The following is a 25,093-nucleotide window of genomic DNA, read 5'->3' as shown; positions in this document are numbered from 1 at the left end:
ACCAGTTTTACCTACTCGCCATGTTGTGGACAGGAAAGGGACCCAATCAGAGACTCTGAAGGTCTGCCTTGGGACCATCACTCCTTTAAGATCTGTAACTTCTGGGAAGTGAGGAAGATACCAGCGGCTCTAGCAGTTTTTATTGGTCAGAGGGAGGTTAGGTAGGAGTTAGAGGGAGCACTTCTCTGGCTTCTTATTGGAAGATGAGTATTCTAATTCAGTGAGCTGCACAATTGCCATAGCAACCACACTTAAAGGGCCAGTTTAGAGGGCTCCCTTCTTTACACTTTAAGAGACTCTAAAGCAATAGGCAGTGTTTCCAAGCTGGGGACCTAGAGATCTGGGCCCCCGTGGCAAGCCCTCCCTATATCCATGGGTTCTCTTTTCAGTGATGTTGGCATAGGTCCTTAAATGGGCAGGATGTCCTGACTCCCTTAGCTCCTAGGCATTTGAGAGGGCCACAGGCAAAGGGTCCATGCTTCCAAAGCTTGTGAGCATCCTTCGTGGATTGTATATTATGTTGACAGATACTGATCTCTGTGCTGTGTGTCCAAATATTACAAGAAACCCATGTTCAAATATATAGCCATGTGTGATTGTGTACAAAATAGAGGGTTAAGTTTTTAACATCTTAAACATGGGGCACAGGTCCGTTCCTATTTATAGCCACAGCCTAGAAGAAACAAATCCTTAAGGATGGGAGAGGATGGATGGTGTGGTAATCCTTCCTCCCCTTAGTCTTACAAAACATTGAACTTAGGCCCTTATTCTAGTCAAAGTTTTGTTTGTGGTTTTTTGTTTTTCTTTTATCTTTAAGATTTAATATTTTTTAAGTGTATGAGTATTTTGCCTGCATGTATGTTTATATGCCACGTGTGTGCCTGGTGCCCAAAGAAGAAAGAAAAGGATAGTGGATTCCCCCCCCCGCCCCGAACTGGAGTTACAGTTAGTTGTGAGTGATCATGTAGGTACTGGGAATCAAAACCTGGCTCCTTAGAAGAGCAACCAATGCTCTTAGCAGCTGAGACAGCCCTCCAGCCCTGCATTCTTCCATTGAGCTATATCCTGGCCTGGCTGAGTTATTTAGTGGAGGGGAGGGAACCCCTGCCCTTAAGTTTTAGGGGTATAGTCAAAAGGGCCAAGTCGTGTGCCCCCCATCCCCACCCACTGCAGTCGTGTTAGGTCCTCAGCTCAGCTGTGTAGTGAAATCTCGCAGGTCCCAGCAGGGTTGTAGGCACAAAGCCTGGGTACCACCACCTAACCCAGGCTTGGAGCACAGAGCTGTGTCAGCCTGCGCCAGTGCCTGGGGGCAGGGCAGGCTGTGTGAATAGAGGGTGTTGTCAGTCCTCTAGGGGAAACAGGAGACAGGGCAGATCCTGCCTGGCAGGTCTGTCACCCACAGCTCCGCTTACGCTTTCAGGGAGCTGGTGACTCTGGGTGGAGACTGGCCCCAGATATCAAGGCCCTGAGGAGCCAGCCTTAACTTCCTGGGAGTGCCAAGGCCGAGCTGTGGGTGCGGTCTGGGGACACTCTGGACTTGGTCTTCCTAACCTGGGAAACCAGAGACATGCAGTTTATAAAAGGAAAGTAGTGTATTTCTGGGGGCCAGAGTTAACTCTAAGGCTTCTAGGGGTCAGTGCTTTCTGGGGCGGTGCTTTTCTGAGAGGCACCCCTGAAGTCTTGCTGGGCTTCAGGGGTCTTATCTACCATTGTTTTGCTGGGTAACTCTCACAAACCCTTTTCGATTTTGTCTCCCTTTCTCTCTGGTTCCTTTGGAGACCCTCCCTTATGTCATTGACACACCTGGATTCTCTAGGGGCAGGCTGGTGATGAGAAAGAGTGGGCTCCCTTCCTATCCTTGTTCCTGGCTCAAATGTTACAGATGCTGGGGCACATCAGGAGATCATCCTGGTCCCCAGATGCAGGTCAGCTGCCAAAGGCTGAGTATAGCTCTTCACCTCTTACCTGCCTGCTCTTGGGCCCCAAGAAATCCTAATTTCCCCCTGGAGCTCAGACCCCTAGTGTCTCTGTCAGAATATTGAATTTTGAATGTGGTCAAGAATGGCTTTGAATTCATTCTCCTGCTTCCACCTCCCAAATGCTGGGGTGACAGACAAGTGACACTTGAATCCACTATCAGGACCAGATGATCCCCTGGGCCAGAGTTTGTTTTCTTTGCCCCTGATCTTGCATCATCCTCTTTTAGGAAGGGCCAGAGAATTCTGTCCACCGTGTAACTCATATAATGGCTTTTCTTTTGGGGACTTGGCATTTTAGGACCCATTGCCAGCTGAATGGTGTGCCCTAGGGCCAAGCACAGGCCATAAGGTTTCCCTGGGTCTGCATCGCTTCCTCTCCTTTGGCAAAGTACCTTGATCATTCTGGTGAAGGATGGAGATACTGAAAGATCACACAGAAGTCTTCACACCCAGATATTCCCTTTATGCACCCACTGCACCCCAAGTTTTGACATCCTCAAGCTCCTCCCACCCCCACCCCTCCACCCCCCGTTGCCATTTCTCTCACTTTTGCTGTTACACCTAAAAGGAAAGGAGGTGAGGAAGGATGGGGCTGTGGAGGCCAAGACCCAGGCTAAGAAGTCTAGGACTGGGAGCATTTCTTTTTATTTTATTTTTCCCTGAAGTTCCCTGTAGAGTAAGGGCTTTGGTCCCATCTCAACAAACAGCCCATCTGCCTGTACAGGTAAGAGTGAGGTCTTTGGGAAGGCTCCAGGACGTGGAAATTTAAGAGCTTGCCCAGATTTGTCTATTCCCACCCCCACGAAGTTAGGCCACACGGCCTGCCCCAGGGGAGTGAGGCTGTCGTGGATAAGAGCCCAGTGCACAAAGACAAACAAGGCACAGCTGCCTGGAGCCTCTGGAGCACCATTTATCGAGGCTCCATGGGGTCAAGTGCCCCAGTTTGTCTGCTCCCTAGTCTTGAGGGGAGCATGGCCATCAGAATGGCCTTCGACATTCCCAGTCCAGGCATCGACGGTTGCTCACCAATGCTTCAGTGCCGTACCACAGGGTTCTGTGGGTAAACGGCTTCAGACACTTCTCCATTCCATACACTCCAGGGCTCCATCAGGCCTGGCTAGCCCAGTGCCGTGTTAAATAGCTTTCTTGCCTTAAATTAACCAGCCCCAGAGAAACCCACCCACTTTGCACCTTGAATATATTAATCTACTGACTAACATTCCTCCCCATTCAGCTTCAGGAAAATGCCAGGGAGGGAGAGTTTGTACTTCAGAGACAACAAATGGCCAGAGCTGGGGTGGACAACCCAGGGTGCTCTCTTCACCTGACCTTCTAGGCAGCCTGGGTCAGGTATGACTTATCTAAGGTCACAGACCCAGGACCCAGAGTTGTTTGTGATCAATCTAGGCTGCTACCGTGTTTTCCACAGTGAGCTGCCTTTAGCTGCCTCTCACCTTGGCCCCTGCAGTTCTCCAGGTCTAAGTGAGCTGAGGAAGGTTCCAGCTCTTGACTCCACCCACTCCAGGATCTCCAGACTGTCTCCCAGTCCCCTCTACCCCTGGCATCTCAAGGTCTTTTTGGCCCTGGAGATCCTCAGGCCAGACCAGGGTACAGAAGCAGTGAGCCTTGAGGGTGGGCAGATTCTGGGCACAGGCCAGGTCTCACACCCAGTACTGGCCATTCCTGAGAGCAGGATTGGGTGTCCGGCAAAACTGCAGTAGCTCTGGGTCAGGCTGGCCTCCCGGTGGGGGCCCCTGGCCAGGCACAGCGGTGAGTGGAATGGCTTGACCCGGCTCTACCTTGCGAAAGGTCTCTGTGTCACCGGCGAGGCCATTGCGGGGTTTGGCGGTCAGCACCTGGACATCATGCTTGCCTGTCTTGTTGCGTTTGCGGAGGTAGAAGAGCAGGGGCAAGATGAGGGCCAGGAGCAGGAGGACCAGGCACACAGGGATGATGACGCTGAACATGTTGGCCTCTAGGAAGCCCAGGAAACCGCTCCTGGCCACAGTGGGCACGGGGCTGGATGCTGCTGGGCCTGGCTGGCCAGTGGGGGTATTTCTTCCTAGTTTCTCTGTTTCTGTCCGAGGAGCATTGGGAACATTGAGCAAGGCCACACTGTAGGCTTTGGCTGCATGGTAAGGTTCGGTGGCAAAGTCCAACAAGGTCACCGCGGGTGGGACACCCCTTGCCCACAGCTCCAAAGTAAGACTGTCACTCGTTGGGCCCATGGATTTACCCTCTGGCTTGCCCACCTCTAGACCCAGCCTTCCCTCTTCCAGGTCCTGCTGAGTGAAATGCTCCACAAGCCGGTTGCTCCTCGGTTCTGCGCGGGCTTGGGACACACGAACCACACGGCCGTATCGGGGTCCAGCCAGGAGCCGGAAGTGGGGCATACTGCCTGTGCGGTTGGCCAGCTCACTGGCATCTAGCACAGTGGGATCGAGGCGCAGGGTGGTACCCTGAGGCCACGGCCCACCTGCCCACACATGCAACAGAGCCTGCACTGTGACATTCACGGTGGCTGATGCATTTACACCCCTAGCCAGAGCCAGAACTTTGAAGTGATCCTGAGAGGAGGAGAAGTTGGTGAAGGCAAAGACCACTTCCCCCTGGTCTACCTGCATCTGACTGAAGGCAGAGGCAGGCTGCCCACCCACTAGTAGCTGCCCGTACAGGGGCCCCTGAGTGAGGCGATAAGCTACATCCGGCTCCTCGCGATCTGAAATCACCTGGAGCTGCTGTCGGCTCAGTGAGGAGCGCCCTAAAGCTTGGGGCACCTCCAGGGGTGCTCGCAGCTGCACCTCAATGGTGGACGGCAAGACGTCCACAGCCAGGGACATGGGTATCGGGGGGCTGGCTCCATCAGACATGCTCAGCTGGAAAACGCCGGTCACACTGCTCCCATTTGCCACAAAGGCCAGCCGCCCTGCATCCACGTCAGCCTGTGTGAAGTGGGTCACGGGCCCAGCGTTGTCCCCAGCCAGGCTCAGGAAGCCATTGTGGGGTGCCCGCTGTACTTCATACTCAATCTCCCCTGGAGCCGAGTCTGGGTCTACTACACTCAGCTGGGCTCGAGAGACAGGGGCTCGTGAGCCCCTGGTGACCCGGAGTGGAATGGAGGCCTGTGGTTGAGGGGGCCGCTCATTCACATCCCGCACAGTGATGGCAAAGGCCTCCGAGGTTTGGGGTCCTGCCACGGGAGATCCTGTTGGCCCCTGGAGATGGGCACGGAAGCGGAAGCCATCCTGCTGGGTGCCCCCACCACCATGGGCATATACCAGCTGTCCTGCAGCCAGTTCAGATTGCAGGAAGTGGGGCCTCCTCGCGTGGAGTGGCTCCTCAGACACCAACAGCTGGCCCCGGGTGGGGAACTGTGTGACCTGGAAGAGCACATCATGCCGAGAGCGCTGAGATGCCGGGACACTGGCTAGGAGGTTGGAGGCATCGAGAGAAGCCACGGTGATCTTGGCCCGCTGGCCCTCAGGGACCCAGAGACCTAGGGGTGAGACATAGGCTGTGAAGGTCTGGTCCACTGGAGGAAGAGCCATGAACTCCCAGAAAGGAGACCCCAGAGCAAGTCTGTGCCTCTCCTTTAGACGGGTAGCTCCAGGATGGGGCTCATGGCCCTGGGAGAACAAGGACTGTGCCTTCTGCTGTCAGTGTTCCCCACACACTATCCCCATACCTTCTGAGGGCCTGGGACTAAGACAGGAGCGGCTAGCCAGGCCTCTAGCCCTGTGTTTGTGGCAGTTTTCTGCATCCTCAACCTTACCATCCCATCGTGCCGTTCACCTTTGTTTCTCCAGAGGCGGCTGGGGCGCTGGGGACAGGCAGCATCGAAAGACACAAGCACAGCAAGGGTGGCAGCCACATCCCTGGCAGGCGGTGAGGACAGCAGGAGACCAATGGTGTCATGGGCTTCCCAGAAGGGCTCAGGAGACATCTCATGCTCGTACAGAATATTCCCAGCATTCACCTGGGGAAGACGTTATGATTGGGTATGACAGGTAAGCTCACGCTCTAGTACCTGAAAGCTTCCTATCAGGCTGGCAGGACACCGGCACTCTCATGTCCCCAGTGTTCTTCTGGCTGGACCTAGGTCTCTCTATGTAGCCTGCTGTCTACCTCATTGCTTCAAGGCGTCACCAATAGGCAATTATGTGGCAGAGAAGAGCTGGGCTTTGAAGCCAGAAGCCTAAGTTTCAGCCCCAGCTCTAGCTGGGGAAATTGGTCATTTATTCAAGTTTCCATTGAAAGAGGAGTCTTTCTGCCACCTTTGCAATGGGTCCCATCCTCCTTGCTTCCCACATTCTGTTCTCTCTTCTCTTATGTCAGCTTTCCCCCAAATAGATGATCTTTTTTTCTTGCTATGCAACCGAGTTAATTTTTTCTTTCATCTTAAAGAAAACAACTCTGGAATTGACTTTTCCTTGTCTTTTGTGAGGGTTTCATGCATTCTAGTCTGACCTGGAGCTTGTTAAAATGCCACTTTTATGTGGTGGCTGATGACGGAACCCAGGGATTATTGCATTCTAGGCGGGCACTCTTCTGACTGAGCTATACCCCTGCACCTCAGTCCACAGTTTCCACGGCATTTGCTCCCTCCCATTTCTCATTGTTTCCTTTGCAGTGAAATTCCTCAGGAATAATCTCCACTGTCAACACACACCACTCCACACGGGATTTTGTTCCCATGATGTCACCAAACCTATTTCATCAAGTAGTACTAATGGGTCCTCTGCATTAGAGCCAGAGGTCCTCAGTCTGATCATCACTTGATAACAAATGAAGCTTCTGAGTGTGCTGTTCTGCTTTGAGGCTCCTCACACCTCAGACTCGCTGGTCCTGCTCCCCAGTCATGTGGCATGGTCTTGGGGGCCTCAAACCACCCTTATCAGAATCCCCAGCTTACTCTCACTCTCACCGGTCCCCTAGTCTCCAATTTCCATCTGTATCTTGCTCCACAGAGATGTCTACCAGCTATTCCAAGCTCCCTAGGCCCAGATATGCCCCAGCGGCCTTGCCTCCTGAGACTCCATCACCATGTCAGCAGCTTTGCTGGTGAGTGGCTTACGGGGAACCCCAGAGACCTCCTTGGCTCCTCTCTGTTTTGACACACAGGTCCTGCCTGGGTTACTGCAAGGTTCCTCTCTTGTGTTCCACCCCAGGCCTCTGCCCACTGCCTCTGCAGAGTCTTAACACAGAGTGAGTCTTTGAAAATATACAATTAGTCCACTCTGTTTTTCTTTTGAACCAGGGTCTCACTGTATTGCTCAGGCTGGCCTTGACCTCCCAGGTTCAAGTGATCCCCTTGCCCCAGGCTCCTAAGTAGCTGGTACATGCCATCGTGCCAGGCTCAGCATTTAAGCTCACTCTTCCTCAAATGCTACATCCTCATGCCTTATCTTTGCTTCTCCCCTTTTAGGAGACACAGAAAGGTTTTCCTTTCAGTAACACAGGACATGTGCAGTGGTAACACGGAGCCGGTGTGGGAGCGTTGGGAGTGAAGGGTCTACCTCAGTAGGGCCGTGCTGGCTACCCTGGGAACAGACCCATGCCAAGAGAGGCTCTTCCCCAGTGCTTTGCTACAAGAAGGAACACAGGCCTTTGAAGAATCAGGGTGTCAGGTTTGTGTGACATTTCCTAAGGCTCCAATGTTGACAACTAATGTTAAAATATTAAATGTAATGTGTACTCAAATAAAACACATCTGTGGGCCAGATGTGTTCTAAAAGATTGATGACTGCCTGTTGAAACCTCTGGCCCAGGTTGATGGTGGACATGTTAGAAATGGAGACATCCCCTCACCCCTCAGCAGCAGCTGTGGAGGTCAGGGTGATGCCTGGCTATCAGTGCTCCTGTAGGAGAATGCCTGGATGGGAAAAAGGCAGAAATCAGGCCAGGCATGCAGAGGTCTCCCAAGCTGTGGGAAACAGTGTCCTTAGGCGAAGGGAACTCGATGAGCAGTCAGAAGGCTTGGTCTTGGTTTAGCGGCTTACTAGCCTAGTGCACTGCACAGTCACCTGACTTCCAAACGAACATCCTTGTCTGCAAGTTGAGGCTACCTGAGCCCTGCCCCGCATACCCAGAGTCTTGAAGAGCAGTGGGACTGTCAAGCCACTGCTGCCTGCCCTCTTCCAGTGGAGGAGGGCGCCTGTGCCATGTACTCTCTTTTCAGCCTCCTCGGGTGGCACTGCCAGGCTGGCCCCCTGGTGGCCATTCAGTCTGGTCCTTCATGTTGCTGGAGTGGTGGTGGTGGTGGTGGTGGTGGTGGTGGGGAATGAAGGGGGCACAGACTGCTGTTGGGGGGGAGAGGCATGCGTGGCCTTGTCCTATTCTCCCCTCCTTCTTGGTCTCTGATGACAGGACTCCCAGTGACTGGGGCACACAGCTGTCCTAGCCACTGGCTGATTTCACTGCGGGGAGGGGCTGTGGGAGAGGCTAGCGCCCAGGAGAAGAGGACACTCAAGCCCAGCAAATGATGGGACAGACCCGAGAAATCTTATTCACGGTAGCTAACCCATCTTCCTCCTCTGAGCTATCTGCTAGCCTCTCCATCCAGTTACTTCTCAGGGGGAGCACACACCCCGAAGGAGCGGAAAGGAACTTTAGGACCCAGGAGGCCTCTGAGGGGAAGGAGTACTGGAAAGAGTCCTGGGGGTGGGTCCTGCCATTTTCAAGAGCCGGGGTAAGCCCCTCTGGAAAGTTCTTGGAGCAGCTTCACAATACTACACACAGAGTGGCAGGGCCAGCTGTGTCTTCTTGGAGCCTGCTCACATAGAAATAATCGGGATCATGCCCTAGTTTCATGTGCCCACATGGGCTCTAGGTGGGTGCCCCAAGTGTGTTGTTTGCCTGTCCATGGCCCGGAGGAGCTGCTCACAGTCCCTTAGACCCTGGTAAGTGTTGGCTGCTGGTTCCCGCTGGTTTGCACAGACAGCCCTGATGCCTCAGCACCCCAGCCAGCCTCTACTTGAGGCTGCGAATTATAATTTTGATTGGTGGCCCTGGCATGGGCTAGGAACTCTGCTCCAAAGGGTGGATAAGAGTGTCCCTCAGCCTGGCCCACTCTGCCTGAGACTTATCTGCCCCCAGCTTGCTCTGTCCTCTCTGGCACCTGCCCTGAGCCCCAAGCTCAACTTTATTCCAAGCTCTGTCCCACTGAAGCAAGCTGGGCTCAGCACCAGCTGCTGGGGTGCCACTGCTCCTCCTTACTCTGGCCCTTTTTAAGTGGCTAGGATCCAGCTACAGCTTCCGTCTGGAGGCCCTGAACTAGGGCGGGCTCCAGAAAAGCTCAGATACCAGGGATGTGTGTGCTCTGGCTGGCAGCTACCAGAAAGTTTGGGGTTTGTGTCTTGGCCCTTACCTCGGCCTGGGTGAAGTTCACCAAGGCCTCCTCTGCACTGCCTTGTTGGGCATGGAACAGTCGGCCAAGCTGGGGGCCTCTGACCACCCGGTAGAGCAGGTGTCGGCTGTCAGTGGCCGTGCTGGAGCTGGCTCTCAGGTTCTGGCTGCTGAGGGGCTGCACAGACTCTGGAAAGAACAAAGAGGCCTGTCAGTTTTGAGTAGGCGCCAGGGCCAGGGACCTGTTGTACCACCCTCAATTCTACTCCAGCTACTCAGCATGGGAGCCCTACCTGGACAGACAGTTAACTTCCGGCTGCCCTCCAAGGAGAGAAGCACTTGCTTCTGGGCCACCACTCGGAAGAAATGTCCAGGCGAAGTGTGTGCGCCATCAGAGAGGTCGAAGTGAAAGCCGCCTTCCAGGGCTCCTGAGCACAAGGGGTGGATCTGGATCCTGCTGGCCCAACAGAGCTCCCTTCCCTTAAGGGACCTCCCAGGGGGTGGGGGTGAGGGCTGAAGACCTGCTCAGCACCCACCTCTGTGTGAGAACAGCACAAGCCCACTGTCCAGCTGGGCCTGTGTGAAGCTGCGGACCTCTGTGTCTGGAGCCGCCCTCAGCGCTATCCGTCCATTGCTGGGCTGCTGGATGGTGTAGACCAGGTCTTCCGGCCCCGAGTCATTGTCTGTGCCCCTGAGGGCCTCAAGAGGGATGGGCACAGTGGCCCCCTCCCAGATCTGGGGACACAGGCATGTGAAAGTTCTGTTCTCATCGTCTGCCCACTTCCTGGCCCTGGGACTGACACCAGGGCTCCACCCTGCTTTACTCAGCTGTCATAGATGCCTGTGTCTTTCTGGGCTCTATTACATAAAGGGCCTTCCATCCCATTCTCCTCCTTGGTCACCTCAGCCCTGGTTCCTTCTTCTCCACCTGTCCTAATCTGAATTGTACATCAAAGCCAGCTGACAGCCTCCTGACTAGAAATACTCCTGTTTGTCCCTTACTGAGTTCTTACTCCCCAGAGATCCCCATCCCTGACCAAAGGTGTGCAGGGACCTCCCTTTCTTCCTACTGTGGCATGCACCACCTGGCAGGGGTGGGCACAGGGCAGAGGTGGTGAGGTTGGCCAGCACAGGATACATAGAAATAGGCTTTCTTACCAGCTGAATGCTGGGCGGGGGTGGGGATGGGGGTAGGGGTGGGGGTGGCGGGGAGGAGCTGAAGAGCAGAGAAGAGAGCTGAGAATTTCCTGAAAAGTCAGGAACCAGAATGCAGGGGAGGCCCCAGAGGCTATTCTCCCAAGGAGGGCAAGATCCTCTTCCTGGGCATGTGGCAGAGGGCCGGTCACTGGGGCCATTCTGGGTAGGGGTCCTCATTAAAAAACATCCTTCTTGCATCCATGAGCTCCTCCCTCATCGAGTCCCAGGAAGAGAAAGCTTCACTGTCGGGCTCCAGGGAGCGAACATGGGTGGATATTGCCATCTGGTGGCCAATTTGCCACACAGCATTTCCAACCTGTGGTCCTAGGCAATCCTTAGTGATCGAAACCAAGTCCTGCTTTTCCAATTTAACCGCTTCCCACAGGCAACATTATACCACCTCTCCACAGATTGCCACAAAAGAGTCAGACCCCAGGTCAGTAGCAGCCAAAGTTGCCCTTCTACAGCTTCCCAAAGCTCTCCTGGTGGCGGTCTATCCTTAGAACAGGAGTTCTCAACCTTCGTAATGTCGTGACACTTTAACACGGCTCCTCATGCTGTGGTGACCTCCCACCTCACCGTAAAATTATTTTCATTTATCTTTCATAATGGTAATTTTCCTACTGTTAGGAATCATAATGTAAAAATATCTATGTTTTCTGATGGTCTTAGGTGACCCCTGTGAAAGGGTCCTTCAACCCCAAGGGGTCGTGACCCACAGGTTGAGAACTACTGCTCTAGATGCTGTCATCCAAACCTTAGTCCAACCTCTGTTGTCCCAAGTAGGCCTGTCAAGCTATATCCTTTCTATACCATGTGATCGTGGAGCGCTGTCCTTGTGGACCGCAGCTCCCATTTCTACAGAACAGGGGTGCCACAGCCTGGAAAGCACAGAAGCTTGGGGAGTCTAGCTGTGGTCTTTATTTGACGTGGTGCTTGAGCTCCCCACCTGCAGCTCACTCTACAGGGCTTGTAGGAAATTTTGTCAGGTGTTTTGGGCTTGGCATGAGGGAAGCCTTCTGCTACAGGCGAGTCCAGGGAACAGTGAGGTCAAGCATGACCTTTTGAAAGCAAGACTTCCCACTTTATTTCTAAGTACCCAGGAGCAAGACCTCATAGAGGCGCTGATTTCAGTGCCGTATCACGTCTCTCTGCCTGGTAACCTAGTATGTGGCAGCAAATCCTTTTAGAGGATGAAACTGAGGAGGACAGCATCCCCCGAGCAAAGGGGAGAATTAGGGGACCCTAGTCTCTTTCCAGAAGTGGAGATGGGGTGGTCCCAGGGGTGAACTCACCTGCAGGCCTGTGTTTGTGCTGAGGACAGGTGGTTGGTCATTAACAGGCAGGATGGTCACGGTGAAGGCCATGGGCTGGCTCTGGCGATCCATCTCCGAGGCATTGGCCACCAGGACAAAGCTGTCTGTTGGTGTCTCACTTCCATCATGCACATAGCGGATCAGCTGCTCTTCCACCTACAAGCAGACCCAGGGCTGGTTGTCAGACTTCAGCTAGCCTAAGACTTACCAGCACCCTCAATGTTCTGTTGTTGGGTGCAGGAGAAGACAGACCCCTTTAGAACCCATTTCCACAGGTAAGAAGGCAGGGAGCAATGGTTGCCAGCTCCCAGAGAAAGACGTGAAATAAAGCATAAAATAGTAGCAGCAATTAGAGCCGAGCTGCGGCCCTGAGGTCTCTGGAACAGACATACCTCTCTCCAGGAGAAGGTACTGAGGCTCCCGTCTCGAGGTTGGTCCTCCTTCTGCAGGGCCCCGTGCTGGGGTGGTTCTAGCACCTGGAGGAGGAGGCCTGGCAGTGTGGGGAAGTAAGACCCAGTGATTTGGAGCAGTGGAGGGGCCAGGGTACGGGTACCACCTTCAGGAACGCTGAAGTTTTGCCCCTCCAGGGGGATGACTGTGGGCAACACCTCCAGCTCCACAAAGATGCCCTCAAGAGGGTCACCCAGGCCTGAGGTCACATCCAGAGAGAAGGAATCACTCCAGGCTCCAGGACGAGAGTGCAGGTAGAGAACCCTGCCTGAGTTCACTGCCTCCTGGGAGAAGCTCTGCACAGGGTCCAGGCTGGGCGGCTCATCCGCTGAAGCACCGTGGGACACCATCACCAGGTAGCCGGCGCTTGGGGGGCTCCTCAGCGAGAACATGATGTCCGCGGGCAGCACTGCCTCCTGGGCTACCTGGTCAACAGAGACCATGGGGACACACGGGGTCACAGGCTGTTGTGGACCTCAGCTGGCAGAACAGGCTTGCTCTCCACCTGTTGCTCATGTTGCCAGGATATTGCTGCTCACATGCATTTGGGTTCACATGCAAAATGTCTAGACTCATGGCCGGCTGGCCAGAGGGGTCGCAACCAGATTCAGTATCAAAGGCATAAAAGTGACAAAAGTGTGTGCGTACACACACACACACACACACACACACACACACACACACACACACACGTTTCTCTGCTGGGGCTCTGCTCAGGCACTATTTAGATCTGTTAGGTGGATTTTTCTAGGGCTTTCAGCCCCCAATCCTGTTATGGCTGCCACTGTGTACCACTAGAGGGCACTTCTACCATTCCTAGAAGCACAGGCTCCCACACTACAGGTTATAAGCAGTTTGCTGAGCTAGGTCCAGCCCAAAGGCTCCCGAGTACTCCCTCAAAGCTGGATCTAGACACAAAACAAACAAACAAACAAACAAGTCTAAGTGCCACCCTCAGATTTACGCGTCTGACTCTATGCCCTTGCAGAGCACATTCCTTTTGCTGAAAACGCTATCCCTAGTTTTGGTCGTCTGTATTATGTGCTCCCCTAGCCCCTGCCATTCTTTTGAGCCTTTGCTGGCCTAGAACTTACTAAATAGACCAGCTTGGCCTTGAACTCACAGAAATCTACCCGCCTTTGTCTCCCAAGTGCTGGGATTAAAGGTGTGTCACCACAGTTAGGGCTCACACGCTATCTCCTCCAATGTGTGCACATCCTGACTTGTTTAGTCATGATCTTCCTCAAAGTTCCAACACTCAGAATGAGAAGGGTGTCAAGACAGAATCTGGTCTGAGTGGCACAGCAAGGCTGTGAGGCTGCTGGGCAGCGTCGTACTACGAACTCCCTGAGTTATTAAGCACTGCATAGACCCTCACGGTCCCGGTCTGGGGTCTGGGAAAAGAACTGAAGGCCAGGGGATCTGAGCCACAGTACTCCTCAGAGCTCATGGCCCATGGCAACCTCCTAGGGAACTTAATAAATATGCGTGGGTTCTACTTTATAGATTTCGTGCGTCTCACTAGAGCCCAGATTTTTCATGGTTAGCCATAACAAGGACACGTGTGTATATGTGACCCCTGCAGGTACATGCAGCTTACAGGGAGATGTATGTGTAACAGAGTCCCTAAAAGCACATATAGGTGAGTACTGAAGCTATGTAATACTGCTAAGCCCTGAGTCTCCATAGTAACATCCCCTTCATGGAGGTGGCCTTCTGCTTGGCCCGTGGCCATGCTCACCTCCTTGTTCCTTACCTCTAGCTGGTCCCTTCTGATCTCAGCTGCTTCCCCCTGGAAGACGTAGATCTTTTTGTGCTGGACCAGTTGTAGTGGGGCCAGGGGGCCCTGCAGGGCAATGGTCACTTGTAGTATGGTGTCAGTGTGCACTGGCCCTGCTGCTACAGAGAAGGCCAGGGAGTCGTGGGGGTTGAGGCTGCCATTGTGACTGTAGAGAATGGCTCCATCCAGCAGGTCCCGTTGAGTGAAGGAGGTGACTGACTGGCCATCCCGGAGCAGCTGTCCCCAGTGAGGGCCAGCTGTTACGTGGTAGTGGACTTCATTTCCACTTCGAATGTCCAGGTTGGTGTCCAGGTGGAGCACAGCTGTGTCGATGGTACCCTGGCCTCCTTGAGGAACCACAAGACTAGAATTGTTGGCTACGTGAAGGTAGGGCTCTGAGGCCTGCACCTCCAGCATGGCAGTGGCTTGGTGTTGCCCATCAGACACCTGCAGCTGGAGCCAGCCATGGTCGGCCCCTGAGTGCACGAACAGGACTTGCTTCTTCCTGAGGTCCTCCTGGGTGAAGCGGTAGATGGGCCGTGTGGGTTCCTCCATAGCCACGATGCTGCCAAAGAGGAGGTCCTTGCGGGTCAGCACCAGCTGAGCATCGGTGAAACCCGAGTCAGCGTCACTGAAAGCCACGTCGTCTGTGGTCAGCAGCCGCTGTCCACCCCGGGCCACATGGAAGACTCGGCTGACGGTCTGCACGGGGGCGTGGTCATTCACAGGCTGGATGGCCACTCGGAAGACACCGCGCACCTCCTCCCAGGCCATGTCACCACTGCCCTCGCCCTGGTGTGTGGCCACAAATGGGATATCATCCTCGGTGGTCTCGGAGTCATCGTGCTGGTAGACCAGCCGGCCATGCAGCAGGTCCTCATTAGTGAAGGAGGTCACTGGGGTGGCCTTGTCCTTCGATTCCTTCCAAGCCAGCCTGCCGTGGTGGGGCTGCTCCATAACCTCGTAGAGATAGCTGGCACTGTTGAGACTCTTGACGAAGAGGTGGTTAGCAGACAGGACTCCCTCCCCTCCCTCGGGTACCATGAGGAGGACGTTAGTGAGGACAGGAGCGTTTGGGTCACCACCAATGTGGATGGGGAAAGTATAAAGTGGGGAGAAATGCGGTGGGGACGTCACACGGAAACGGAAAGAGTCATCCGCTGCCTTAGAGGTCCGCATGGTGGCCCTGTAGGTCACGCGACCGGCCTGCAGGTCACTCTGGCTAAAGCTCTGGCCATCTGATAGCCTTGTACCCTGGAGCTGCAGGTTGCCTTTCCGGGGGGCCTGGACCAACTCGTAGCGGAAAGTGTGAGGGTACGGGCCTGCCTCCCCCTCCAGGGAAGCCTCGAGGTGGGCGAGGGTGAGGGTCTCCTGATGAGGGTTCTGGGTATGCAGAGGCTCAAGCCGCAGCATCCATATTGTAGCCTTCTGGATGGTCACGGGGAAAGACAGGTTGCTCAGGGTCTCCTGGCCCACCTGTACCTCCAAGGTCAGCTCCTCCACGGTGTCTTCTGTGTGGTGTTGTGGGTCAGTGCTCAGGTACCTCACGCGGCCTTGTTCCACATCGCGCTGGTGGAATGCCAGTGTGTCCCACCACTCAGTGCCCTCCACCCCTCCTGCCCCCTGCTTCTGCAGCTCCCCGAACTGCAGGGTGCCGGTGACTCGGAACAGCACGCTCACATCCTGTCCCACTGCATTTGTTTCTACGGACAGATTGGCAGGCAAGATGGTTGCAGCGGAGCCCTGGGCTAGGTGCAGCCCCGTGTTGTGGAGGATCTGTATGGCCGGCCGGACAGCCACTACCTTCAGCGTAGCTGGAGCGCTGGCCTGCATCCCATCACTGAGCCGGAACGTCAGGTCCTGGGCAGGCCCGCCACGGTGGACGTAGACTATGTTGCCTGCCTCCAGTTCCCGACAGGAAAACTCAGTTGCTGCCTCTCCAGGCTGGTCCCTGTGCTCCACAGGGACACCAGTGGCAACACCAAGGAGCTGGATGGTGATACCCTCGCAGGCAGAGTCTGGATCATAGACTTGGAAAATCTCAGGTCCCAGAGGTTTCTGTGTGTGTTCCAGGATCACCATGAGGCTGCCGTGCGGGAAGACAACGCGGGGTGGGTCATTGACAGGGTTCACCTGGATGGGTAGAATGTAAATCTGGCCTCTTCGAAGGCAGGAAGGGACAGGGGCTCGAGCGGTCACTGACACCTCCAGCATCAGCTGGTCAGAGGTGTCCTCAGAGCCATCATGAACAAAGCGGACCTTCCGGTTCACCACGTCCAACAGGGTGAACATCTTCCTGGTCTGGGCTCCTGGGATGTCGAGCTCCAGCTCGCCATGGCGTGCGTTCTGGCTCACGCTGAACAGCACCTGGGACTTGCGAAGCTCTGCCTCCATCAGGTCCAGTGTGGGCTGCACGTGCCTCCACTCCAGCCATGCTGTGCCACCCTCGGCCACCACCAGCGGGCTAATGGTAAGCAGCTGGGTGAAGTTGGCAAAGACAGGAGGCAGTCCTGGCTCGGGGATGCATGGCTCTGGCAGTTCCATGGCTGGCCAGGCTTCTGGTGCCAGGGTGGAGAAAGTTCCATATGGGCCGTAGGCCTCTTCCTCGTATTCATCTTCCTCAAGCCTGCAGCCTGCTGCCATGTCACGGGTCAACCAGGCATCCCGGAGGCCCTGCCTTCTGCCGTTAATACTGAAGTCTTCTATGCAGCCTACCAGGGAGATATTGACAGCCCCTGGTGTCAGGCCGAGACGGCGTTCCTGGAGGTGGCGAGAGGCCTCTGCGTCCAGGCCCCCAAGGAGTAGACTGCCACGTGGTTCCAGGTAGCTGAGGACCCCGCGGTTGAAAGTGCGTGTAGGGTACTGGTCCACAGAGATCTCCAGCCGGTGAGCATCTATGTGTACGCTGACCTCGTGGGGCTGCCCATCGGCGACAGGCACGCTGTTACGAAGCAGCATGGTGCCTTGGCCCATTTCAACCACAGCCCGCAAGTGGCCCTCGAATATGTCCACGTAGATAAAGTTGCCACGTTGGTCCCCTGCTTGGAAGGCCAAGGGGGCTTGCTGACTCCGCGTTGTAAGGGTAAACTCCAGTGTGCCTTCCTTCTGAGTGCTCCAGGCAGAGAAGGTAGCCAGGGAGCGGGGTCCAGAGAAGCCCAGGCCCACGTCGTCACCAGCAGAGAATTCTTCAGCACAACCTTCATGAACGTCAGGAGTTAGTGGACGGAGAAGGTTGCGGCCATTGAGAGTGGCTGAGTGGAGGCAGCCCCTCAGGGGTCGGCTGATTCCCTTCAGGTAAGGCAAGTCAAGGCTTCCAGGGCCCCCCACAAAGAGCCCATAGGTGACCTCCAGGTGGGCTTTTGGGATTGGGGCCGAGGTGTTTAGAATTCCATCAACAGACAGCACAGCCAAGCCGTCAGAGACAGTAAACACTATGGTGTGGGGGGCAGAATCACTCAGCACTATGTCTGTTGGGGTCTGCAGCTTCATCTCCTTTTGGTCCAGGACGAGTCTGACCTGGAGAGAGATAGGGAGATCAGGGGTGGGAATAGGGGACGTTCCTATCTACCCCACAAAAGCACAGTGGGTCTCTCACACCGAGCCCCCCGCAAAGTGGGACCAGGACAAAGGCGTTCGTGACATCACTCATGCGTCCCTCACTGACCAACAGTAACAGGGCAGAGTCAAGGTTCCATGGTACTTTGTGTAATCCTAACCTCAGGGATTTCCACAAAGCAAGGCTCTCTCGTGAAGCAGCGCTATCCACAATCTCATTCTACCTCTTTTTCCTTGGGTGAGCAATGCCAGAAAACCTGGTTTGGATTCTAGAAAAATTACTTCTGGAGGAGCAATAGGAACTCTGGAATTTCCTGGTGAACCCCTTTAGCAAGGAAAAGTAGCTTGGCTCACTGTACAGGATAAGAACCTAAAGGGATGGTTTGTGTTTTTTTTTTTTTTAATTTCATGTGTGTGCGTGCGTGCGTGTGTGCATGTGTGTGTGTGCGTGTGCATGTGTGTGTGTGCATGTGCGTGTGTGCATGTGCATGTGCGTGTGTGTGCATGTGCGTGTGTGTGCATGTGCGTGTGTGTGCATGTGCGTGTGTGTGCATGTGCGTGTGTGTGCATGTGCATGTGTGTGCATGTGCGTGTGCATGTGCGTGTGTGTGCGTGTGCATGTGCGTGTAGAAGACAACTCTCAGGAGTCAGTTCTCACCTGCCACTTTGTGGGTTCTGGGGACTGAACTTCAACCATCAGGGCTGCACAGATGTGCATCTACCTATTGAGCCATCCCAGCAGCCCAGATGCTGTTTTGAGGATCCAGCAGAGAAGGCTCCCTCCATGACATGGACACTAGAACCAGAGTGGGTGGTGGCAGAGTACAAGACCTTAGCTATCCACAGACTATCTCTGTACAGTGATGGGCACCACTGTGACTACTGCATCAGGCCCTGGGTGACACCTTGTGGCAGCAAGAAGCCATGGCAGCCCTAGGATGATAGGGTTCACAGTCCCCAACCCCAATGGGGCACAAAAGCAGATGTGTCCAAGGCCAGGACCATAAACTCTTCACGATTAGTAGGAAGATTCAAGAGAGAGCCAAATGCCCCCTTGCTAATAATATTGATCTTAAAGCAGGAAATAAGAAGCAGGTGATAATGGCAGTGTTATGATCACAGAGTGTATCACAATACCACAGGGGAGCCTAGCAGGAAGTGGAAACCCCAGTGGAGGGACTTGAGTCAGGTGAGTAGCATGGGACACTCCCTAGAAAAGGGACTAGCTCCCTCACACAGAGATGTCAAAGAAGGAGGACTGGTTAGGCACAGGGGAGAGGAAGGCAGGCAAAGAGAAAAGCCGGGGCCATAGTGAGAAAGCCTGTCAGTCAGTCAGACACTGTGAAGAGGTGGACAGAGGAAGCGGTTCAGTGCTCTCAAGTCCAGATGGCCAGCCAGGGGCTAGGAAGAGAAGTGAGCTCCGAGTCAGCAAGTAGGCAGAAGCGCCATAACAGAAAGACTCTTTCTGGGATGTCGCCCACTCACAGTGGACAGACCAAGTCCCCAGGGCAGAGGTGATGTCCATGAGGTTGCACAGCCAGAAGCAAGGCGCTCTAAGCTAGAGAAGGAACGCCTATCCCTGTCCCCGGGCGCGCCACTCACCTGCAGGCATCCAGAGAAGAGCTGGAGCAGAAGGTGGTCAGCTTGGCCTGCTGCCAAGAGAAGCAGGGCATCAGGCTGAGGTGTGGAGAACTGGAGCAGCAAGTCTGCTCTGGTCAGGGCTGTGGGCACGGGCACCTCCAGGTGGTTTTCCCCAAAGAAGGAGGCTGGTGAGAGAAAGAGAGATCTGTGCTCAAGGCCAGGCTCCTGGCAGGAGGAGGCGAGGTATCGCAGAGATAGACAGCTGTGCTGCCGGAGGGGCCTCCATGCTAATGCGTCCCATAGCTCTCTGTGGCATTGTCTAGGGGTCTTGTTAGGACTCCAGCTGTTGGGGACTGCTTGGGTTCCTGAAGTCACATGTTTCCACCACCTCTGGGCCCTGGAGACTGCCCGTCCTGGGACTGGTCTCTCCCTGTCTTGTCTTGATCATCTTTCTTAGTGGGCACAGTCCCTGGGAACAGGGGATCCCTGGTCACGTTCCTGCTCCTAGGGTGGGCTCTTCATACCCCTTGCCACGGTCATGTTTCGCCTCTGTGGTTGGCCAGAGCTGGTGCCAGATGGTGGAATGTGGACAGGTAATTTCTTCTCTCGTGCTATTTTCCTTGTGCCTCTGGGGATGGGGTGGGGCGGGGCGGCTCAGTGCTTGGAGTCGGCCAAGAAGCAAAGGCTCTCAGGCCAGATGGAAAGCACGCGTAGTGTCAGCCTCAGAATGGGCCAGAACTTCCTCCATCACTCTGCGATTGCTTCCTGCTGCAGCACTACCACCAGTCTCTGGTGAATAGTCACATCCGGGCTCTCTGTTTCCACGCTTGCCCAAGGAGCCAGGGAAGACAACGGCGGAGTTTCCTTCTCTAGGCCAAGCCAGGACTGAATCTGAGCACAAGGGTAGGAGGGACCACGGGTCTGCCGGCTGGACCAAAGCAAGCATCCTCAGGCAGCAGGACAGACAAGGTCTCCCCAGGGTCAGTGACCGCCAGCCAGGCTCCCTTTGGACCACTCTGAGATCGCCCTCCTTCAGTCTGTCTCCCGCCCACCACCGGTTTCTGGTCCATTCCTTCATGGTGATTAAAACCTTGACGGCCTGCAGATATCCAGCGTTGGGGAAAGGCTACAGGAGGAGGAAAAGACTCATCCCAGTCAGGCCTCTCTGAGACTTCAGGGCCCAGTCAGGCTGATGGCTCTGATAGAGGTGATCTGGCATCAGCCACACAAGCGCTGGGCCCTGGCCAGCCTGAGCCAGCTGACATCCGCCTGAGAGAGCAGCATCAGCCACCGCAGGGGCCTGCGCCTGCCTTCTCCGCCCCAGGAAGGATGGCCGGGAAAGATAATGCTGTTCTCAGGGCTGAGCTGAAATCTCTCTGCTGGCTCCTGGATAGAGCGAGCGCAAAGCCACCTGCCCAGGTGTGGCTGGCAGGCTCTGCAGGCTCCGCATATCTTGTGCCAGGGAACCTCAGACCAAGGAAACTGGCAGGCAGTATGTGCTTGTGGGGGGTGCCGTATCTGCTTGAGGGAAAGGCTGCAGGCTAAACCAAGGGCAGCCAGGGTACAGAGGTTGGGGCGCACAGCCCCCACCGGATGGAGCCACCACTTCGGTGGGCTGGAGTGGCTTGGAGCAGCTGCTGAGACTAAGCAGTAAACCTTTAGGGATTTTGTGAGCCAGGTGATGCTGCCCACTCCGAGAATATTTATACCCTGCAGAGGCAAACATTGCAAAGGAGATCTGGGATGCTCACCACCCCCAAGGAAGAGGGCGCTCTCTCTCTGGTGAGAGCGATCTGGCCAAAACTCCCTTGCACAGAAAGTGTATGTCAACTTCTTAGGTCTTACATGAAGCCAGGGCTGTGGGTCAGGCACCAAGGAACACGGCTGGCCCTAACCATTGAACCACTTGCCTCTGCTCTCTTCCCACAGGAGAGAGAGCAGCAGCCCGTTTGGCTAAGTGGGAGGGTGGCAGGAAGCAGAGGTACTTTCCAGAGAGCTGGGGTCTGAATAAGCCCATTGAGGGCCTGGGCCCTGCTGTTTCCTGTGTGGAGAGTCGCTCACACTGGCTGCCTTGTGTTGCTCGAGTGTGCAGGCCAGGCAAGCCCCCTTGTCCGAACAGAGGCCTCTAAAGCCAAGCTGGCTGGGGCTTTGGAAACTCTGACAGGACTACCGCTCACCTCCATATTCGTGTTCCTCTTACTCCCTCTGATAGGCTGCATCCAGAATTGCTGTCATTAGGTAGGGGGCAGCTGAAAGGGGCCTTCTGATATAAAGAGGGTGCGGGATGAAGAAATAACGAGCTAGAAGTCAATCTCAGAGGCCTTCCTGGAGGAGGTGAGGGTGGTATCACCAAGGAAGGGGAATAAATACTCTCAGAGATTAGGATCAGTGAAAGGCTGGTAGGGATGCAGAGATCCTTCTGCAGGGAGGAGGAAGGGGGTGGCGGCATCAGCTCCCATGCCCCCTGCTGGTTCTAGATAACTTACAGGCAGAGAGAGTTAGTGGTATGGGCTGAGGAGGGGAGGTTATTGTAGTGTGCTTAGGCCAAGCCCTCTGTGTGGGAGGGGCAAACGCCCTAGGCTCTGGGAGATGAACTGGAGAGGCAGGAAGGCTGCTTGCTGCCTGTGTGTGGGCTTAGGTTACAGGTGAGTGTCCAGGGCTACGCAGATGTGCGTGCATGTGCTTGAGTGTGTGGGTGGCTGCCGGGAGTCTTTGGGGTTTGTCTAAGGCTATGTGTTTGTATATACGCGTAAGGGCTCAGAGCCGCTAGGACAGAGGAGCGATTGTGCCCAGCTCGTCCTGCCTCCCTTGCCTGCCTGCCATTACTTGGGCAGGCCTGCTCCCTCAAAGAGGCCATGTGTTCCTAGAGGGCTCCTGCCCCTCCCATCCCAGAGCTCTGCCGAAGGTGGAGAAGTCCTCGTGGCTTCCCACCCTTCCTCTCATGAACAGGGAGCTGCTGTCTGGGCCCCAGGGTGGGGTGGCTCTATGCTTTTCCTGAGACTCAGGGTCAGGAGACAGAAAGAGCTCATGTCCTGCCATGATGGTCCCTCTCACAGATGGTCAGGGGCAGCTTTGGTCAGTCTTCAAGATAGCCACCCTTTGGCAGGCCCTGGATTGTGCTGGTTCCTCCTGGAAGCCTGGGACGACTAAGTGCGTCCATGGGGATTGGTCCCTGCCCCAGGGAGCACTTAGCATTTAGTTTTGTCAGGGTAGGGTCACTATGTAGTTGACATTATCCTTGAATTCTGCATCACCTGGTAGGATTACAGGATTACTATCATGCTACACCTGAAGTTGCTTCTTAGGATGCTCAACCTTCGGCTGGTCAGTCAGCTCTAGGGACAAAGGGGCCCTATGTAGGGAGTACCTATGTGTTTTAGCTCTCCCTGCCTGGCTGGGAGCAAGGTGCAAGGTTTTCAGTTTACATGCTTTACCTTGTGCTGGGGCACTGCTGTAGACCCAGCTCCTCATACTCCTCCGAACTCTGCAAGCCAATGGTCTTTCTTTCCATCTGTCCTCTCAATGCCTCTGCCTATGACTCTCGGTCTTGCCACAGCCCACCTTAGGCCTCTGACCCTCCTGTTCTCTCTTCTCTCACCTTTATCCCTCATGCCCATCTTCCTGTAACTGGGAAGACAACTCCCTGTCCTAGGAAGTACCGGAGAGTCAGGCCTTTGGCTACCCATCCTGCATCCACCCATGCAGAACAAGTTCCACAACATCAAAGTTCTCTGTGGCACAGGACATATCGGGGACACAGTGGGGAAGCTATCAGACTTGGTCTCAGAAAGGTAAGCTTGAGGTCTCTGCTCAGCCACTGTCTGAACCTCACCCCAGCACCCAAACCCTGGCAGTGAACCCCTGTGAGCTCCATGCTTACAGCCCCTCATAGCCTAGGGCAGTCAGGCTGGCCTCCACGGCTGGCTTGCGTCATGGGCAGCACCAGCATTCCTCGTTGTCTGCCGTCGCCTGACTTTATAAGGGAGAAAATGGGAGCCCAGAGCTGTTGGGCAGGATGGCAGTAGGAGTGCCTGCTGCCCAGCTGAGTGCAGGGTGGGGGTGGGAGCCCTGGGTATGTGAACATGGGGTGACGCCCAGTGCTGCTGCAAGAGAGGTAGGTGAGAGAGACAGGGGACCAAGCTTCATCCGTCACTCATTTGTTTATATACACATGCATGTACCTACACAGACACACAGACAGACAGACTGACACACAGACAGACACACAGAGGCACACACACATACAGACAGACACACAGACACGCACACATACAGACGCACACACACAGATACACACAGACACACGCAGAGACAGAAAGACAGACAGACACAGAGACAGATACACAGACACACACACACTGCCACACATACACACACAGACGGGCAGACACACAGACAGATACATACACAGCTATACACACATACAGACAGTCAGACACACAGATACACACAGACACACACATAGAGACACAAAGACAGACACAGAGACAGACAAACACAGACAGACACGACACACACAGAGACACAGACACACAGAGAAAGGTACATACACAGACACAGACAAACAGACACACAGACACACACACAGAGCCTAATGCAGCAATTGGGATGGAAAAGAAGAGCCAGTCTGGGAGAGAGAAAATCTGAGGAAAACACTGAAAATGAGACATAGTGCCCCTCCTCACGAAGACTGAATGCAAGGGACACAGCCTAGAGTTAGAAAAGGAGATGGAAAAGCCAAGGGAGACAGCAAAGGCAGAAGCCTACTGCTGTGGGTTGCAATGAGGGTGCCCAGTGAATGGGGAAGAAGAGGATCCTGCCTCAGGGAAGCTGGATTTCTCTACTGAAGCCTGTGGGGTTTGCCATTGGTGTAATAATCCATCCTGGTTCCAGGTCTGAGAAGGCAGGGTGAGGTTGGAGTTTTCAAGGGAGTCTAGAGGTCTGTGGTCCAGACTCTTGGGAGGGCTGAGGCAGGGATGAAGGGCTCTCTGTCTACCGGCCATGGGGGTGGGGGACCCACCTGGGGCTGAATACAGCCTTTGTAAGAGCAATGGGCCCAATGCCCTGCATGAGCCACGGAGCTCTCTCTGAGGTCACCCAGCCCTCAGGCCAGCTTGTCTGCCTCTCCTTGTATCTCCAAGGACTCCTTCTCTTTTCTACACCAAAGACTGGTGCCCTGGCTACTGGCTCTCCCTGCTCTGGGCTGGGGGAGCAAAGTGGTAGGGAGGCAAAAGCAGCTTATGGAGTCCCCACAGACTAGGGTGTGTGTGGGGGTGGGTGCGGGTCGGCACACCTGGACAGAGCATGTAGGTGAAAGTGAGGTCTGGGGGGAGGAGACCCCGGGTCCAAAGACTCATAGAACTGGTTTCTGCATCCTAGTTGACCAGGACTACAGGATAATCTACCATACTGCCCGTTTCTTGGACCCCTTGGCAAGGGCAAATCTGCCTAGTGGGCCTAGCTTGGGGGTGGTTATCTACTTCCAAATCTGCTCCCCACCTCCCACCCCCATCAGCACACTCACCCACTCCGAGGCCAAGCTACCACCCTGACCCTGGCCACCACCTTTCTTCACCTCTGCTACTCTGAAGGTTAGGAGGAGAAGATGAAATGGAACAGATTCAGGTCGGACCAAAGGGGCGACAGCCTCCATAGGCATGACATTGGGGTGAGCAGCCTCGTCACTTCCCCCTGCTAAGGGCTCCCTGAAGACGGCACATGGTCACTGTTCTTTAGCTAAACCCATCTGATTCCGGGCTAGCTCAAAATCACAAGGGACTGGGATTTAGAGTAGAACTCATTCATTCTCCCTCTCAGGACGAGACCCCATCCCAGGGCAGTGCCGGACCACCAAGCACTGTCACAGTCACAGGCAAATGGCCTCCGCCAAT

General features: G+C 54.9%; 1 protein-coding gene across 1 annotated transcript in view; it reads right to left on the bottom strand.

The window, feature by feature from the left end:
• Positions 1–2,518: 2,518 nt before the first annotated feature.
• Positions 2,519–25,093, bottom strand: part of Cspg4 (chondroitin sulfate proteoglycan 4) — a 35,634-nt gene continuing 13,059 nt past the window's right edge. The window contains exons 2-10 of the mRNA XM_041638632.1: positions 19,224–19,387; positions 14,043–17,582; positions 12,229–12,711; positions 11,816–11,992; positions 9,860–10,058; positions 9,617–9,751; positions 9,346–9,512; positions 5,772–5,955; positions 2,519–5,475 (exon numbers count right to left, since the gene is read on the bottom strand). Of these exons, the coding sequence (XP_041494566.1) occupies positions 3,641–5,475; positions 5,772–5,955; positions 9,346–9,512; positions 9,617–9,751; positions 9,860–10,058; positions 11,816–11,992; positions 12,229–12,711; positions 14,043–17,582; positions 19,224–19,387 (6,884 nt within the window). The 3' untranslated portion in view covers positions 2,519–3,640. The remainder of the gene's footprint in view (positions 5,476–5,771; positions 5,956–9,345; positions 9,513–9,616; positions 9,752–9,859; positions 10,059–11,815; positions 11,993–12,228; positions 12,712–14,042; positions 17,583–19,223; positions 19,388–25,093) is intronic.

Source organism: Microtus oregoni, unplaced genomic scaffold, assembly GCF_018167655.1.
Source record: "Microtus oregoni isolate MIOR12 unplaced genomic scaffold, Mior012 000055F_ref0000237, whole genome shotgun sequence".
Classification (NCBI taxonomy): domain Eukaryota; kingdom Metazoa; phylum Chordata; class Mammalia; order Rodentia; family Cricetidae; genus Microtus; species Microtus oregoni.
Note: the sequence above shows the minus strand (reverse complement) of the source record. Positions and strands in the feature narration are given on the sequence as shown.